The sequence below is a fragment of the Notolabrus celidotus genome, chromosome 6, assembly GCF_009762535.1.
Source record: "Notolabrus celidotus isolate fNotCel1 chromosome 6, fNotCel1.pri, whole genome shotgun sequence".
Taxonomy (NCBI): domain Eukaryota; kingdom Metazoa; phylum Chordata; class Actinopteri; order Labriformes; family Labridae; genus Notolabrus; species Notolabrus celidotus.
Genome location: NC_048277.1, coordinates 18,621,923 through 18,641,985, shown reverse-complemented (window position 1 = coordinate 18,641,985; position 20,063 = coordinate 18,621,923). Strand labels below are relative to the sequence as shown.

The window sequence follows — 20,063 nt, the reverse complement described above, 5'->3', positions numbered from 1 at the left end:
GTGAAAACTTGTCAGAAAAAGCACCATTGTGTGTAAAAAAATAAAAATCAAGGATGAAGACGTAACTGTCGACATGGTCAGCTGGGCTTATAGACACTTAAAAAAAGCAAGTTTCATTCAATAGACATGCACAAAAGCACTCACACAAACACACAGTCTGCATTTATAAAGAGGATACTATTATCAGTGCACAACGAAACACTGTGCACTACGTCACTTTGTCTCTCTATGTGCATTGCCAGCAGTATCAGTGAACACAGGGTCACTCAGGTCTGCAGTGATTCTCACAGTGTGAATTATAGATGAAGAGGGGAGGTGTGGGTGTAAAAGATCTTTCCCCTGTGAATGACTCACACTCACACACACATGCACACACACTGACAACTGAGATCCTAGCAGATCAACCCCCCATGATCACTAAGACTGTGTTTCATTGAGATAAAAGTCCTAAAGACGTGACATCACTTGTACCTATTTGTCCTGAATCTCTGCTCCTCTCGTCGGGCTGCTGGTCCTCTGGCTCCCCCTCTCGCTCCAGTCACTCTGCCCTCTTCCTCTATTCAGAAGCTACCAATAATAAATAAATCACTGTAGATCTGTTTCATCTGAAATACAAGGCAGATGTATGGGCCGGCTTCATCAACCTTGCGCTTCCTTTACACTGGAATTTGAAGAATGTCTGGCTCTTGTCAGCGAAGGTCAAAGCTGACCAGGAAAAGCAACGATTGAAAAAGAGGGATCAGGAAGAGAAGAGGCTTTTCCCTCCTTTGGGAAATATAGGCAAAGAGGAAATCCCATTTTTGAGTGTTTTAAATACAGCCAGTCTCTACAAAAAAAATCAAATGTAGGAAAGATGAGTGTTCATTATGTGCAAAAACACATATTTGGTGTCATAGAGTTGAAAGTCCTACATGTAAAGAGTAGCTAGAGCAAACAGCACCAGAACTGTCACACTGTGGCCCAGTCTCATCAGAAAGGCCTCAGTTTGCTTGAGTGTCATCCAGGGCACTCTAATTGTAGTCCTTCTATCTTAATTTTATCTTAAGGCCCTGTGTTATGTAAGAACCTGTGAATTAGCAAAACTGTCTGACCCAGTTTTTAAAGCAGCGTCGTTGGGTTTATTTTAAAGCAACAGAAAGGGATTGTGAAGGTAATTATTACATGATAAAATGTAATGCTGGAGAGTATTGGGTTATTTTAAGAGGAGAACATGTGACCTTTCAGTGAGCAATCTTCAGAGAAGAGTTTCAAACAGCCAAGAATTTATCAAGAACAAGGTTAGGCTGGTATGACATATTTAAATGTACCCTACCAATACACTGTGTTAAATTGATTTTCTGTGTTATCTTCACTACATTTTCTTTTCTTTCTCTGACTTACAGCTGAGTCACTCTCATTGTTTTGCAAACCGCGGCTAATATTGTTTTTTTTTAGAGATGTGGTTTTTAAAGTGCAGCCCAGTAGCTCCTTTCTTCAATAAATCCATCCAAAAGTTAAAAAGAATGACAGGATGTAAGACTATTTTGGTTCTAGAACTATAAAAAGCAAAGCTTCTTTCAGACCCAGGGGACCCTGGATTAAAATTGTAGTAAATGAGTGTGCATGGTCTAATTCTTTTCAGTCTTAAAGTGAACCAAATCAGAACAAATTATCAAGATATTTCTTACTTATTTGTTCAGACAGTAAATGTTTTGCTATAGCTTTTGCAGAAATACTCATTTTTATACAGCATTATGGTGGCAAAGTAGTTTAAGTTGATGTATGACAGTCATTGTGAACCTTTCAGTGTGTTCAAGTTTGGGTAAGACACTCAGCCTGAATCTGTGCTATTCCTTGGGGATGGAGGCTCCCAAAAGATTGATTTCTGATGTCTTTATAGTGTTGTCCTACAACACCTCACAGCAATGTTCCCAGCAGCATTTAAAATTCATAAGTAACTCCGTCTGTCAGTTTCAGTGAAAGTCGTGATTCTATGTAAAGATATTGGGAAGGCACATCTGAAGACAAAAACAGAGACTGGTAAAGTCTTGGAGTCTGGCTTTGTAGTAAAATAAGAACAAAGCAGGGTTGGTTACAGAAATATCTCCAGCTTGTTTGAAGTGCCAGTGTGTTTCTGATTTTAAAAAACGCCCTAACTGGAACCACATTTCAGTCCCAAAGTCAGTCACGGGCAGGGAGGGTGGAGCTCGCAGTTACACACACACACACACACACACACACACACACACACACACACACACACACACACACACACACACACACACACACACACACACAACCACACACACTTGAACAAACAAAACAGATCTTTCCCGGTCAGTCTTTTCTGTAGACATTCCTGGCTGCCTTTCCATGACCCTCCCTGCTCTGAAGGAGTCTGCATTCGGCCTTTCTATTATTTCCATCAGGTTCCAAATAACCCCATTCAACGTTTGTGTAGATGTACAGTACATTTTGCTGAATCTAATGTTGTTATGTGAACTGCACCAGATGCAGACAGTGTTACATCAAAACTGACGACGAGCTATAAAGCCTGTTCAGCTATAATGATCTCAGCCCCATAAATCACTGTTGTGTCAGACTACGCTTGCTCTCAGAGTGACGTGTTTAAGAGTGTTTATTTGTTTAGTCTCCATAAATATGGCAGAGATGTAGACAAAGACAGACAGAGCAAGACAGAGTGTGAGACCGTGGAGTGTGTGTGTGTGTATGTGTGTGTGTTTGTGTGTGTGTGTCAGTCTTTTATGCCTACCGCAGCGTCCCACAGTTGGGGTTAAAGAGATTCTCCATCTTGCTTCAATTAACCGTTTGGCTGTGTTTATATCACATTCCACCAATATAGCTTACCTTTTCCAGCACACACCATCAACCCTGTCCCCCTGCTCGACCCTAAAACCTGACTCTAATACCCACCGCCTGTTTAACCCGCCTCACCCATCCAGATCTTTCCCCTTTGGACCCCCAGCTCCATAGAAATATACCAGATCAGCACCTCATTATGACCACACCTCAGCCAGGAATATAGGCCCACTCGCTCTATAACACAGGCCCAGATATGTCACACCTACAAGTGTTTCTCACCTTGTTTTTTGTTTTTTTTTTGACAGAAACACCCTCTGTAGGTCAGTGAAAGGTGAACTTGTATGTGGAACTCAAGAGGCATGGACACATGGATCATTAAATCACACATGTTTATTGTTCCTTCCTGCCTTGCTTCCTCTCCTCCTTCCTTTTCCTCCCCTTCACCCTCATCCTTCTCTGACATGCAGCCTCTCTGGAGCTCCTCAAACACACTCCAAACAGGAACCATACCTCATAAACCTTTCTTGTTTAAGTGTTAAGAATCTTCCTACTGCCATTTTTTGTTTTGCTGTCTTCTTCTGTCTCTGTCATTTTTAACACATCCATCCCCTGTCTTCACTGTCCCCCTTCTTTTTCTCTTGTATTTTAAACACAGCCCCCTTGTGATAGAAGCATCCAATAAAGAGAGATATGTATTTCACTGGAGAATGTGAAGTTAAAAAAAAGTGTGTATGTATTACAGCCAAAAAAAGAGTCATCTGGAGATGTTTAAGTTGGACAGGCCAGTTTCCGGTGTCTGGAATGGGCCAAAAATATCAAGAAACAGAAAAATCCAGCAGGAGGGAAACGGATACACCTCCTTGTTTCTCATGTGACATTTAGCTAACTAAGCTGAATTTTTGGGCTTACAGCATGAACTGATGTACCAACAAGCATGTTCAAGCCAAGCACATTACATTTATTTATGTCTTCGCCTTGCCTCATGACTTGGGAAGACAGAAATTCTCATCAATCATTCAAATTTAGGTTTAAGGTTTTCCTGCTACATTGTGCAACCAATTGTGGTTCATGCAAACTTAACTATGAGAGACACTCTGGGAAAAAGATGAGAGAATCTTCCCATTTGCATGAAGGCACATTACATGTGTATAAAGGGCCACAATGTTTTCATAACCTGGAGATTATTGTAATACAGTAATAAATAACAGACAAGCCTACACTTGCTGTGTCATCCAAAAACTTATCCACTGCAGGTATAGGCTTTCTCCTGCAGCACACGTTAGAATCTATTTTTAGAACTAAAAACTAGACTGATTTTGTTATGTTAACAACTTGTGGTTTCAACGGCTGCTGCTACAGCTGCAAAGGTGAACACAAGTGCCCAATTTAAGTCAGGAAAAAAAGAACCACTCCAGTGGCTGCCATAGACTGAATGGGAAGAAATAAGCAAGCTATACCTGAGAATGAGGAGATGTGTGTTTTAAGGATGCAAGGAGGAAGTTACAAGTTGGAAAGCAGGGCCGGCCCGTGGCATAGGCAGTATAGGAAAATGCTAGGGGCGCTGGCCATCCATAGGGGGCGCCGCTAAATGAGTGAGGAAGAAAATGTGAAGATAATAGGAAAAACAATATTGTTTTATCTAATTTAATTTTGGATTAAATTGCGGAATGATGCCAGTAAACATTTAAAAGCTTGTGATTCACTTTTGGTTTTTAATAATAATGGTATGCAAAGCAGTTTTTGAGGTCTATAAGTGTTCATGATATACTTGTTTTTTTTTTGTTTTTGTTGTTTTCCTTACACTTTGGAATCTGTTAGCTTAATTACATATAAAATGTAGGCTAGGCTTAAATAAACATTTTGCTTCTGCCTTTTCAGTCATCACTTAATATATTACTGTTGCTTTGTTGAAAGTGTCTGCACTGTGAAAATGATTGTTATATAATGACTAAATGAATTCTACTACTATTACATAATGCATTTTCAATCAATCAATCAGACTTTATTTATAAGCGCTTTACATACATTTTGAAATTGTTTATTTATTTTCCTGCTAAATATATAATAATAATAATAATAATAATAATAATAATAATAATAATAATAATAATAAACTTTATTTATATAGCACTTTTCTTAACAAGTTTACAAAGTGCTTCACAACAAAAAGGCAGAGAAATGACCTACATAAAAAACGGTGCAAACAGGGGGGAGAAAAAAAGACAGAAGCAAAACAAGACATCTGAATGCAGAGCAAATTCAAGAATTAGGGGTGGGGAAATGCCTTCTATATAAAATGTTTTAGTGAGGATTTAAAAGCAGTGAAGGTTGTGGACTGTCTAATTGTCAAGTGGCAGGGAGTTCCACAAACTTGGAGCTCTGATTGAAAAGGCCCGGTCACCTTTTGTTTTACGGCGGGATCTTGGCACAACTAGCAGAGATGCATCCACAGTCCTGAGGGGCCGCCCAGGCACATAGGGGGTTAAAAGGTTGCTTATCAGTGTTATTACCATTTAATTAATGTTCTTTTAGAGGTCATTTTTATTTTAAAACAAAGGAAACTTGTAAAACATAAAGCTGGATGTCAGTTGTCTTTCAGTGTACATGTGATGTGATTTTTGGTGGAGTTGGTTATAATACAAGGGGCACCAGTTACAATTTTGCCTATAGGACACCAAGTCGGTTAGGGCCGGCTCTGATGGAAAGAGAGGGACCAAACAAGCAAGGGATGTGCAGATGTAACTAAATTATCTACTTTATTTTGTAGAATTTGTTAGATCCACATATGAAAAACTTGGCATCATTCAAAAGTCATTTGAGGTTAGGGTATTTTAAGGCAACTTGGTCTCCCCCACAGAGACTGCATATCAGAGTACAGTTGATTCAACGGTACATGTAGACTGTGATCACTGTTCATTGTTGTGTATCAGCAGAGCGTTACTTATTTCCACGGCAGATTGTCTGTGTGCTCTGCAGACACAGTTGCCTGTTTGGGTTTGTAATCACATACATGTAAAAACAGACTGAGGAGGGAGAGAGAGAGAGAGAGAGAGCGGGCTGCAGTTTCTTCTCAGTCTCATGGCTGTGAGCTGCTGCAGAAAATTTCCCCACATCTCCTCCTCTCCCCGCCCCCACATCTTGCCTCCATTATTCCCGTGTTTTCGAAGCAACTCCGGTGACAGCAAGAAACACAAGTGAAGGGAGCCCGGTTCACACTCGACGCTGGACGCTCCTTTACACTTGTCCCCCTCGATTTGCTGACCCGATGGTACGGTCTCCTGCTATCTACGTTCACTCACCGTTTGTGCACGGTGCCGGTAGCGGAGAGAGGAGGAGGAGGAGGAGGGGTTTGGTCGACTGGGACTAGCACCGTGAGAAGCTCTCTGCTGCTTTCAGAAGGAAGGAGGGAAGCAAGCTTTAGGGGGAAAAAAACGCCTATCGGTCGTTTTTAATTAGAGCCGAGCTGTCTGTTAGTGGAATGGCGAGGATATGAGATGCGCTGAGGCGCGTGGAGGATACAATGTAGAGCTGAAGCGTCTCTTGTAATTAACGTGAACTAATGGTCACTAACATGGATGCTGATGTGCCTCCTCCCCTAGGCCGGCCGGGAGAAGGGGTGTATTTTGACGATTATCTGGCAGTAACACGACTCATTCTTTTCTGGGATTAAGAATTTTGCTTTTTTTATTATTCCCTTCACCCGTTCCTGGAGTCGGTTTTTGTGTGGGAGTCTCGCAGTGAGCGTGTCTTTGCAAGGTAACTAACTAATAATAACATTACTGCCGTCGACCGAGCATCACTGTCAGCTGTGTTTGTGTGTATATGTGCCTCTGTAATTTTGTTGGGAGCTCCAGAGACATAATGAAACGTTGTGAACATGGCTGCTTTTTATACATAGCTCGTGTCTTTTTTTTTTTTTTTTTTCAATCTCGTTTCTTGCTAGTGAGTCAGGCTCCAAGATGAAGGATATCCAGTTCTAAACATGACTAGTAATGGGTCAGAAATGTTGGAGGATAACATACAGCATGAATCACACAGCAGGACATGGTGATGTAGCTAACATGTGTCAATAGCCCCTGTTTCTTTTAGTGAACCTACATTGCATTGCAATGCTTACAACATGCAATAGAAGTCTGTGCCTGTCAAGATGCTGTTTAATACTGACAGTGATGAGACAAGGCTGAGAGTTACCTGGCTAAACTGTCTCCTGGTTGAGGTAGCCTATAAGGTGGCTCTGAAGGACAAAACAAATTTACAAAAGATGAAACACTTTTACAAAGTTGGAGAAAAATGTACATTTAAGATAAAACAAAATTACAAAATCAAAAAACTCTTTGACAAGCGGTGAGACAATTTCACAAACAGCGGAACACTTTTACCATTCCTGAAACAAATTTACATTTATTTTTAACGGAAAGGGAATCTGAGGGAGGAAAATGCTTATTTTAGTCATAAAGTTGACTTTGTGGTCTTGCACCCAACCTATTGAATCTGTATCCTCGTTGAAACCAAATACACAAAGTTCCTTTATAGCTTCTAGTCATTACATAGGTTGAAAGAGCACAATAATATGGAATACTTTGGGTTGAACAGGTTGATATTATACCAATGGTGGCCCTGAAGGACAAAACAAGGAGACAAATTTACATATTGGAAAACATTTTTACATTTTATAAAACAAAATTACATTAGTAAAACACTTTTAACAAGGCCAAAACAAATTTTCATTTAAGAAAACAAATTTACAAAATAAAAGAAAACCACATCTACAAGCTGTGAGACAATTTCACAAATGGCGGAACACTTTTACCATTCCTGAAACAAATTTACATTCATTTTTAACGGAAAGGGAATGTACCACACACCGGAAGTGATCCGGGAGAGGTCCAGTGAGGGGTCATTTAATTTGTTTGGGTGGAGAGAAACCAAATGGAGCAACGTTTGGTTCTGGTACTCTGTTTGGTACCGGATCACTTCCGGTGTTTGGTAAATTCCCTTTCCGTTAAAAATTCATGTAAATTTGTTTCAGGAATGGTAAAAGTGTTCCGCCGTTTGTAAAATTGTTTTTTTTTTGATTTTGTAAATTTGTTTTCTTAAAAGAAAATTTGTTTTGGCCTTGGTAATGTAAAGTTGTTACATAAAATTTAAAAATGTTTTCAAATATGTAAATTTGTTTCCAACTTTGTAAAGTGTTTCTTTGGTAAATTAGTTTTGTCCTTCAGGGCCACCGTAGGTATAATATCATAATATCAACCTGTTAAACCAAAGTATTCCCTATTATTGTGCTATTTCAACCTATGTAATGACTAGAAGCTATAAAGGAACTTTGTGCATTTGGTTTCATGGAGGATACAGATTCAATAGGTTGGGTCCAAGACCACAAAGTCAACTTTATGACTAAAATAAGCATTTCCTCCCTCAGATTGGGCTGCCTAATTTTGGCCTCAGGACAGTGATTTGTTAGCTTGACTTCAAGGTTTGTGCTAATCCCAGGTGGTTCGAGGAAGATGTCAGGGAAAGTTTGTTGGCAACTATGCGTTGCAGTTTTAGGTATTGCAGGTACAGTTTTGTATCTTTACTGCAGTCTTGTTCTCTTCTTGAAGGTTAGTGTTGCTTGCAAAATGTTTTCAAAAATTAGAGATTTGCAAGCTGTCCTATAACATTTCATTGCAACATCTAAGCCCAGTAACATCTTAGCATTGCTATATAACCTTGTACCTTAGACTGGGAGATGGAAACAAAAGCTGGCCAGCCTTCATTGGAAAACACAAGTGTGTTTTTGTGTGTGTGTTACTGTGTGCACAGGTGCACCCAATCTAAACCCTCAAACCACAGGAGATCAATGGTGAGTGGGAGGGTAAACTGAACCCTTCAAAGTAGCCAGAAGCCACACACACATCAGCACACATAGTCATTCAGCAGAGTTCACACAGGGATGAGTGCTGAGACACAGCCCTGTCACTCTTCTACTTTGCTATTTTGGTATCTTCAGCTCTCTGCTAAACTCTCACCTCTCACCTGTCACCTTAATGCAAGCCGGAGTGAGTTGTGAAATTGAGGAGTGAGTTGTGGGAAAGAAGTTGTGCTCACACTGTGGACACACCCTTACCAAATTGCAAGAGCCTCAGGTGGTCAATTTGATCCTCATGGTGAGGAGTTACAAACCGGTTGTGCTTGTGCTCATGTTTATGGCATTTATGTTTTCTCATCAGATTTGTGAAATTGAGGATGTCTCCCTCCCTTTCGTCCTACTCTTTCCTCTTAAAAAATGTCTTACCCCTCTACACACACCCACACACACACAAAACCCCATCCTCGTGCTCTCCCTCCACATTACCCAGATGTGAGGGAAGTGTGGGAGGAGCCAGGGGGGTGTTTGTGTTCCTCAGGGTCCCCGCTTCCTGTTAAGTTGCAGAGAAACTCCACCTGTGCTGAAAACACCAGCACACACACACACACACATACTCAAAAACAGATGCAGAACACCCCGGGACTGTTTTTAATCATTTCAAGAAAATACTTTATTTCTGCAGTGAATTACCATATTGACTTTATGGGAGTTGTATCAGACATACAGATGATTGGTTGAACTTGTTGTGACTCTTTCCCACAGTTGACTGTTGTTCATTGCACCTGCTTCAGTGTTTACACCTGAACTTGACAGATGGATATCATTTTTTGCAGTACTGTTCAGCAAACCTTGTACTAACAAAACAGACAAACCCTCACTGCAATAAGTCATTCTGGTCCTTGTAGTCCACTGAGGGGTACTGCACTTCCTGCCTAAGGAGGAATGCCAGAAATGTCCCTGAGGAGGAATACAGCACAGGACATTGTCTTTATCGATCCATTGCGTGTTGCTGCTGTATTAGAGAATCAAGTTAAGAATTCATTAAGATATTAAACACACATGTCTCTGGAATGGAGACCTATAAAAAAACTCTGCTTTGGTGCTGTTGGCATGACGTGATATTTGTTAAGGATTTATTAACAAGCATCCCTTTCATTTCCTCTCTTTTTCTCAGATGACAGAGGGGAGGCGATGTCAGGTCCACCTCCTGGACGACAGGAAGCTGGAGCTCCTTGTGCAGGTGAGCCTCTCTTTTTCTTGCCCTCTGTTCTCTTTCTTCTTCCCCCTACTCGCTGCACACTCCTCTTTCTTTAAAGTGAGCAAGAAGTGATGTCTGGTGTCCTGAGGGACTCGATCACTGCTGACAAAGGGAAATTCAGTCAGCAGTAGGTGACTTTGCTTTTTCTTGATGCTCACCTGATCTTCCTACACACACACACACACACCCACAATATCACACATGGGGTGTAGCAGCAGAACCTGTCCTGATTTGTTCTCTCTGCAAAAACCAAGCATCACTAAATCACTAGACTGTAATCGCTAACTTCAATCACGAAAGTTGTGCTCATTATTAAACACCCATCTACTAGCATCAACTATCTATCTGTTATTGACAAAGCTCCTTCACATCTTAGAACCACAAAGCAGCATGCTGCCCCTCTCTTACTGCTGTGAGCCTTCAATACTCTCAGCAGGTCTTTCTGAAGTAATGACCAAAGGCAGCTTTAACGCCCATAACACATTAGTACCTCCCTTGCTGCTAAAAGCCCCCAACCTTTGTAAACAGCTGTTTTCTTATGTTGGACTGGTTTTAGTTCTACAGGCAAGGTAGAACCAGGATATGGATTTTTATTATGTCAGACTGTAACCCAGATTCATCGGTTGAGGTATAAATGATGAGGCTCTTTCTTCACAGCAGAAGGTGACCCTAATTTCCTCTTTCCTCCATCGATTGGTGATGATATTCTCTTTGGTTATAACGGCCCTCTCAACCTTATCATCAGAAGCATCTTCAACTATCCCTAACTGCTCTTACCCCTTTTTTTGCTCTGACGATTACCCGCCTCCACTGGAAAAAAGGAAAGAAAAAGACAAAAGAGGGTAATTGCCCTGGAACAGGATAAAATGAGCAAGTACAGAATAGAACGATTGACACAGAAACTCAGGAGGTTGAGAGGGAGATAGAAAAGTGAGGCAGAAGCTCAGGAATGGAGAGACCGAAGGTGATTCTAAAGAGATGGGAAGAGAGTGAAAGAAAATGGAGGGGAGAGCCGTGGAGAGGTCTGCTGACTTTCTGATTTGATTACTCTGCCAGAACTGATCCTCTTTTACAAATTGATACTTCTCTCTGTCCCTCTTATCTCTCTGTATTTCTCTCTTTCTGCCTCTCTCCATCTTTCTGACTCTCCAGTCTTCACTCCATGTCTTCTTTTGTCAGTCATTATCATGTAGCCGGCCTTGCTTGCCTTTACCTGTCTGTCCATGGCTGAGTCTCCTTCAATTCATCCTCTTTTCTGCTCATTCTCGATGAAAAGGAGAATTTAGTGTGTAAAGTAATTGCGAGACATTCACTCTTCTAGAAAAATATCCCTGTAATAGTACATAGAAATTCTAGTAAATGGTATTTTTGTAGTTCAAGAACTGTTATAAAGAAACAACGCATGACTGAAGTCAGAAAGAGGGGGTGTTATTGAAAACCTTTGTCATATAAATCAAAATACTGCTGTATATCTCTTACTCTTTGTCTTTGCTTCTCCTCATTCTGAGGATGTTCAGCAGCAGTCCTCAGGAAATTACAGTGTTATTCTGAGTGCTGTGGTAAACCAAGACACTTTCAGGAGCTCTACTGATGCATACAAAAGCTTTATTCATGTCATGATCATAAAACATATACACTGCAAACAGTTGTTTTTTTAAGGATTGGAACAGAACTCATATTCTTCTTGTTCACTTAGTTTCTTCAACAGTGGCAGTATTGAGTCTGTCCTGTGGATAGCATCTGCCAGTGAGCCTCTGGAGAGTCCAATCTCTTTCTAGTCTCTTTTTTGTCCTCCACTTGTCAAACTAAACTGCTATCTAATCCCAGCGGTGTTATTCACCCTTTTACCATCCTCATCCCCTTCCTTCCACCCCTGAAAGCATGTCTTTAGTGGTTAGCTTGTGGAGTAATGCCTCATTAGCAGGAAATTATGTGCCAGAAGGCTAGCACACCTATTGGCCAGGCTCACAGATGGAAGTTAACCAACAAATACGCCACTGTAAAATTTATGTCAGTCGTATAGCTCTTTTTCCCTCGGGCTAGAGTGGTGTAGGGTTGTGTTGGTGAACTGGGTATGGAGTTTCAGTATGGGGACATATCAGGGTTTTTACCGTAAGGTTGTAAGATGCTTGAGAGTAAAGAAGCATACATAGTTAACCCTCCTGTTATGTTGTGGGTCAAACTGACCCCTTTTAAAGTGTATTTTAGTTAATATATGCCTTCCAAACCAGCTAAATGCAGCATAAAAATCTGGGCAGCATGTGACAGAAGAGGTGTCCTGTTAATTTATCAACATCACTTCATAATAAATAAAAAAATCAAAATGTAAAATAAAATAAACAAAAATGTTTGTCATGTAAAATCATTGTATATATATTTAGGTCTTTCCAATGTACATTATAAAATGTTTTAACATTCATTTTAATGAAAAACGAGTGAGCTATCCTCAGTGAACCATGATCTGTGAGAATTAAAGAACACCAATGGACTACATCTTGATTTAAATGGTTAGTAATGGAGTTAAACATTAATGTGTGTGGGATTTTTTGTGGTTCTGACACTTTTGGATAATTGAGGTCAAATTGACCCAGAACATTATTGCAGTTCCAGAGAAACGAACATAACAGGAGGGTTAAGACACAAAAACATATAAGGTATTTGGTTAAAAACCTGTCCTCACTCAGTCATGTTCTCTTAAGTACCACCAATGAATATAAATCTGCAATTCTGAGGGCACCAAGGGCCTGGCTTGCTGTTAGCAGAGATTTGACTTTGACATCCCGGCAGCCAGCAGAGTGAGCTACTGTTGTGCGTTAGTCACTTGTCTGGAGGTTTGCTTAGTATGTCTCCTTCTTATCTGCACCTCCCTGTAATTCTTCCCCAGTTAATTACCTGTACTGCTGAAGAGGCACAGGCTAAATGTCTATTCGAAGTAATGCTGTTTAAGCTAGCTGAGAACTTCAACGTCTGCTAGATGGCTCTGCCATGTGTGTTATGTGTGTGTGTGTGTGTATATTTGTAGTATGGCTGAATTGTGTGGTACTGTGTCTCAGTTGTGTGTGTGTGTGTGTAGTCTGCTATATTAGTCATTCACTTTATGTATCACTGTATCTTCCATAACATTATTACACATGCCCCAGTTTCTGCTTTAATACAAATGAGCTGTAGTGTCAGCATGTGTCTGTGACGGGGTGAACTGTCACTCAAAGAGAGAACCAAATTCAACATTAATATTGAATGCACACAACATAATGTAAGGGTCTGCTATGGAGGCAAACTAGCAAAACCTTATAAAGGTCAAACCAATCTTCTACTTCTTAATGTTTGCCAGTGTTTCTTGTTACCATGTTGTCTTTTTTAATGATTTATGTTTCCACGTGTCATTGTCCCCCTGCTCATTGTTGGTTATGCTGCAGTGGCATGGGTGTAGTTTAATTGATACTGTTGCCAATGCTGTAAACTGCAGTGTGGTAATGAGAGACCACAACAGTGTGTCTCAGACTGAACCAAAACACGTATTACTGCTAATTCAATAAAGATAGCCTGTTTGCAGTCCTTACATTGCATATGTTTTGACATCCTCAATGTTCTATGATACAGTAGCATAAATGTCTCCTATAATAGGAGCCATGCTGTTTTTTATTAGACACAACCATCTTTTGTAAGACTAACACAGAGAGAAACGACCTATATGTTAGCTTCTCCTCATGCTCCCTCCATCGCCTCCATTCTCTCCAGAGCCTCTCCGTGTTGCAGTTGCAGGATCACTGTAGGCGTCGTGCTTATATGAGATTTAGGTCATTGGAGCTGTGTGTGTATATGTGCATGTGTGTCTGTGTTTGTATTTGCTGTCTGCATGACATCACCTCCTTCTCTTTAAATAGCTTCCAGTAGCTGTCACTGCAGTTGTGCAGTGAGTAGATAGCACAGGTCCTCAGGGGGGGAGATTTTCACGATTGTGCACACTAGGCACTGGGCACATTGATCAACTGGGTGTGTGTGCAGTGTGTTATTTTCTCTTGTGCTCATCTCTCCTGTAAGCACAGCACATACCTTCATCCTCTATTGTGAGAATGGGCTTTGGGTTTGTCATATGTGCATGCATACTTGTGTGTGTGTGTGTGTGTGTGTGTGTGTGTGTGTGTGTGTGTGTGTGTGTGTGTGTGTGTGTGTGTGTGTAATGAAATGCAGGCAGCAAGGCACACCCATGGTTAACCTCAGGGTGGGGCGTGCCATTGCTCAGGATGTCACAAACCAGCAGCACATGGCAGCAGTCCCGGGCCTCTGCTTGGCTTTAAGATGCTCTGCATGCTCTAAATGTAGCGTTGAATGGAAGTTGTCATCACATACTGTATAGCATGAATAGTACTCCCCTGTTTTAACTAGCTAGCAAGCTCTTATGCTAGCTGCAACCCTCTCCCTGCAATACAGTGGTTGAGCCCAGAGCCATGACTCTGCAGTAGAGGTGTGGGTCAGAGAGGCAGAAAGGAGAGAGGAAGGGAGGGGAAGGGCAGGGTACCTGCACTGTCAGCAACATCCACACACTCCATCCATCTTTCTCACACTCTCTCTCCCTCATTTATCTCTCGTTCTCTGGCTCTTTTCCTCTTTCCAGAGTGTTTGTCAGAATGCTTAGTCATTGCGGTAAATCAATAGCTGATAGAATTAACATAAAGCTCTCGCACATGTACTTGTTCTAGTTAATTTAAGTGATGATAAACCACTAAACTCAAGATATAACTGTTAAATTAAACAAAATGAGACCAATACTAATATGTTCCTCTCTCTACAGCCCAAGCTGATGGCTAAGGACCTGCTGGACCTTGTGGCCTCTCACTTCAACCTCAAGGAGAAGGAGTACTTTGGCATTGCATACACAGACGAAACGTAAGACATCGTTTTAACGTTTTATTTTAAAAACGAATGTACAAATAATAAATCAGTAGCTAAGTACTTTGATTTTTGTTGAGCAGGGTTTGTCAGTGCTTTCTAATAACTATGTACTCTGATTATAACTAGGGTTGCAAAGGGGTGTAACATTTCTGGTAAATTTCCATAGGAAGTTAATCTGGGGAATTTTGAAAGTGTTACAAATTGGAAATTATGGGAATTAATGGGAATTGAAGGTTATTTAATGGAAAGGTATCATATCCAAGCATAAATATTTGTTTTGTTATAAGCAGACATCCATCCAAAATGATACACTTAAAACAGATTTATTTATAAGTAGAACTTTTTCAAGTGTTAAATATTTTTTGAAACAATCAATTATTTCATTGAAGAACAAAAACATGAATGTTGAGTTAAATATTACTCATCCTTCCAACCCAACCCATTCAAAAATTAACAAAAATGCAATCCCAACAAAGTCCCATTCAAAATGTTAAATGAAAAAAGCCCCTTTCCCTCCAAAATGTCCCATTCAAAATGCAAATAAAAAGTGCAAGTAGGGGGCGTGGTCTCAATTGCCCTGCAGTAAGCAGTGTGCTATGCCTATGTGCATGTGATTGTGGAATAGCACAGATATTCAACTGTAATTGCATGAAATCTGGATGTTTTAGTCAGGATTATGCTAAAGTGTATTTTCCCCAACTTTATTTACCTATTAAGAGCCAACCTTCAATTTAGTAAATTCCTAGTTTATTCCTGTTTATTCCCATAAATTTCCATAAATTCCTTTTAATTCCCATGGAAAGTTTCCAACTTTGAAAATGTCCGGAATTTTGCAACCCTAATTATAACAGAAGTTGTGCTCCCGTTTTGATTCTCAGTTTCTGTCTGTGGGCTTGGTGAAGGAACATGTGGGACCTTTTTAATACACAAATGACACAAGTTAGGCTGAAGTGCAGTCCAAAGCAAAGAAGGCCACTGCAGTGGAGTCAACTGGATGGGATCCTTTACATGAGCTTTTTTTTTAGAAATAGAGGTCAATGTTGATAGATGTTCAGTGCAGTGAGCCCTTGAAACCTATGGGCGGTGATTTGAGTTGGTCCCCAGGAAATCAAATGGGTCCCTATTTCCCTAGAAGTATTTCCCTAATTTTATCCCTAGAATTTGATTCTTGAGAAATTTCATTATTAAACCCATATTTTATGTTGATATGGTATGATTATTGTTCTGATTAATTGATATATTCACATACAGGTACGTGCCTCTCAACAAATAAGAACATCATGTAGAAATTCCATATTTTCTGTCAGCTACTTCACAAAATGATTCATGGTGAAGGAGCCCCAAACAAAGTACTGAGCTCAGCTTTCTTACATTAGTTTCATATGAACTGTCCTGGATTACCTTAAACTTTAAAGTGTAGAAATCAATCCAGTGTGCAGAAAGGTTCAGCAAAGAATCAAACAGGTGTCAGAGATCCTGTAGAACTAACAGCAGTCAAATCATATTTTAAATCACCTCGTATGTTGTCACAAACTTTGCAGGACAGCTCCAGTATCCAGCATTTATTGCAAGTGGCTGTTGAACTGTTTTCACTTTCTAGTTTGAAATATTTCCACACTGCTGCCACAGCGTTGCTAATGCTAATGTATCAGACGATCCTTTGGTAAATGTTTTAGCCTTTTTGAACCATATGTCTCTGGAGAGTTACGGTAGGCTGGTATAAAGCAGTTGTTGCTGTAATCTAGCTGGCTGTGCAGTAAAGTTTATGCCTTGACTGGAGTTCCACATGAATATACAGTCTATTCTTTTCTTATTAAGTATGTCGTCAGGTGAACCAAGTGAACTACCTGGTTACACTCTGGCATTTGTGTTGTGCTGCATATTGTGCTCAGTGACAGCTGACGTAGATGATTTAGGTGAGATGATCGGCTCAAATAATGATCATCAATCAACTGAAAAAGGTCCGTAACGACTCCGATTTGATAGCTGAGATTGGGATCAGGACATCCCTTGTGGTTTATTGTTGAGTTTTGTACTTCGGGGCCACAGTACACCACATTTATCGCACTTGTTACTTAAAGCTGCTGTTGGTAGTCGTGATATAAACATCAGTTGGGAGAGAGATTTCGAATGTCAACACTATCCCACCCCACCAGATTTCCTCTCACCACCCGTAACCCCGCCCACAAAAGATTGTTATGCGATTCTATGTGGAAGTCATGGCTTCCCAGCCAATCAGGGCAACATAGTGGGGCCACCACTTGACCAATCAGGACAGAGGGTTGGAGATTAGCTCTGATCAGTCCGTGATAACAGGAACGAGGGGAATAATAACATTGCTTGATACAAAGGCATTGGAAAACACAGAGATTTAAATTACTTCACTTACAGATGAGTACTGATGGGTATTATGACCTTTTCTCCAAACCTAGCAGAAAAAAAGTAACGTTTTTCACACCGTTTTTACCAAAAGCAACTTTAACATATTTTAGATTTTTGGTCGTTTTGTACTTTCCTATTCAAGTTTTTTTTGTATTTCAGAATTTTATTGTTTCCCTTTTTTCAGCATGAATGAAAAGTAAATGTACTTCAATGGTAGTTCCCACATTTTGGTCTTTTTACTGTTATTAAAGAAATCTAAATAATGATGAAAAAAAGATTGTTGACAAACACATTCAGAGTGAACAATAGCAAGGCTACAACAACAAGATGTGTTACCACGTAAAAGTACAAAAGTGTTGCATTGAAAACTGATGTTATCAAGGGTATTTTGTTACATTTTGATCACTGTTCCTTAAGTCTTGCAGTTATATGTGTTCCTTGGATTTGATCTGATAAATGCCTAGTGAGCTTTTCAACCCTTCATGGTTTTGAATTGTGTAAGTTTATTTGGTTACAGAAAGCTCTTGGATTTCAAAAGTGAAATTTAAAAACAACAACTCCTATTTGACTTTAGAATAAAAAAAGTAGTTGTAGTTTCAGTTATTGCTGCCTTTATATTGGTCAAAAATGTATTTCACTGATCCATAAACAGATATGTAAAAAGGTTTCAGCAATACTCTGAAGTTATGATTGTCTAGCTCTAGGCTAGTAAAAGATCAAAAGTCCACGTCCTCCTGAGTATACGCTACCAGAGCTGTGCTTGAAATGCAAAAATGACATTCAAATTAGTTTTATTGTGTTTGGTGACCTAGAAAGACAGGCTCACCACAGTGCAGTCTCGAGCAAGGCATGCAAACATGAAAATGATTTACATACGGGCAAATAATGCACTGGCCTTTGTTTTCTTTGTTTTTTTGATTGATCTCGTCCACTCACTGATGTCAGGCGAGGCTGCCCTCTGCTCTATGGCATTTACACAGCTTTGACACATACCGTAACCAGTGTCACTACAGCAAAGAAACATCAGCTCTGCAGTCTCAGTCCCCTAGGGCTAATTCTATGATGTGTACATTTGTTGCTTGTGTCTTGGGAGAGCCGACGCTTCAGCACTAACCGTTCAGTGGTCAAAGAGGCTGTGTGAAGGGGAAAGAGGGAGAGAGAGAGATTGAGAGACCAACATAGAGGGAGGAAGAGTAAGAGAGAGATGTTGCTCAGGAGACCGTGCAGGGTTACCAGGGTGACAAGCTGTCGCAGCAGTTTTTCTCTCTGTTGGAGAAGGGGAGAGAAAAGAGAGGAAGAGGGGGAAAGAGGGGGAGAAATGGTAAAAGGAAGAGAAAAATTGGGGAGTCTTAAAGGGAACGCATTCAGTTTCAGAAATGAAGATTTTGTGTACCTCTGTTTGATACAACATCTCTGATTAGTATAATACATCAGATGTTTTGTTATGTTTCCAATCAGGGGTCATTTAAGCTGGCTGCAGTTGGATCGCAGGGTATTGGAACACGAATTTCCGAAGAAGTCTGGTCCCATTGTCCTTTACTTCTGTGTCAGGTGAGTCTTTCTACACTGATTTGATTCCCTAACTGAAGTACTCATTATACTCTGGTTGTGTTTGTATGGAGGAAAGAGAGCAGTAAAGACGAGTGCAGTGTGACTGTTAAAATGTGTTTGTGTATACGCTGCTTTCATGTGATAATGCGAACAGATTAACAAGGTTAGTTATGACAGGCCCCAATTACATTGCTTTGACCCAGGTGTTTAACTCCGGCAACAAGGCCTCTCAGCCAATCAAGAGCCTTTTAGACCCCATCAGTGGGAGTTGTATACAAATCCCATCAGACTCTGTAGCTTTGCGCTTATTATAACCTGCCATAATCCAGACATTCAGTCAAAAGGCTTTCCATCTAGGAGGAAGGAAAGTTGCATGTGTACAAGCCATTTTTATGCTGTCACAAGAAGTGCTGCTGAAACATTTTTAAACATAACATAAACATAAATTAACAACAGGGTGGAAATACTCCGATGGACAACCTGCCATAAGTCACGTGTCCTTGCATAGAGCACTTGTTGAAGTTGCATTGGAGCCATTTCCTCTGTCTAAAGCCCTCTCTTCTATTTCCTGGGATATTAAATCAAACTACAATACAGTCCTCTCTCAGCCCTTTGTTACTGCTCATACAATGCTCCCACTCATTTATAGAAAACTCCTGAGTTACACTCAGACACTGGATTATGTGTGAATATGTGACAGAAATACAAAGAGTGCCTGTTTGTGTGTGAGTGTGTATGTGCGTATGTGTGTTTTTAATCTTTGGTATGCCATTGAAAAACTAGTTGAAGTACACCTGACCTTGGAGGTGATTTTCTCATCTTTCCTAGACCCTGTGTGAAAACATTCAAAGCCCTCCCCACCTTTCCCTTCCCACAGACTACACAAGCACACACTATCTCCGAGTGAAATGGAAAGCCAAGGCTTTGTTTTGCAAACTCATTTGTGTTTGCTGCGCCCAACGAATCTGGATGATGTCATAAATACCCAATGGACTCAGCCCTGGTTAGCAACGTACATAGCAACATGACGCACAAAACTTTACCGAACAATGTCACTGAGCAGTCATTTCCCTGTTGACATTTTCAACACTGCTCCAGGCTTACATAATTTGGTGACTGCATAGTAAAGTTATATTTTTAGTGCTCAAACATATTGTTCATTATATTACAGAAACAATGGTGTCATTGAGCAGTGAGGCACTGATTATATCATGAGATGTACAGATAATTAAATCAAGGTGACATCACTGTTGTTTCGGTCATCTCCACTATTCCTGTTAAGTTGCAGTGATATATTTTTGGTATTTGGAATGATAAGCACGATTG

At 40.3% G+C, this 20,063-nt stretch overlaps 1 protein-coding gene across 11 annotated transcripts in view; it reads left to right on the top strand.

The window, feature by feature from the left end:
* frmd4a (FERM domain containing 4A) overlaps positions 1–20,063 on the top strand; it is a 99,892-nt gene that overhangs the window by 52,116 nt on the left and 27,713 nt on the right. For 8 of the 11 annotated variants that reach the window (XM_034685534.1, XM_034685535.1, XM_034685539.1 and 5 more), the window contains exons 2-4: positions 9,828–9,893; positions 14,704–14,798; positions 18,645–18,737. In XM_034685534.1, the coding sequence (XP_034541425.1) occupies positions 9,828–9,893; positions 14,704–14,798; positions 18,645–18,737 (254 nt within the window). Of the gene's footprint in view, positions 1–5,889; positions 6,559–9,827; positions 9,894–14,703; positions 14,799–18,644; positions 18,738–20,063 lie in introns of those variants that run through there. The other 3 variants (XM_034685537.1, XM_034685538.1, XM_034685536.1) reach the window with 3 other exon arrangements.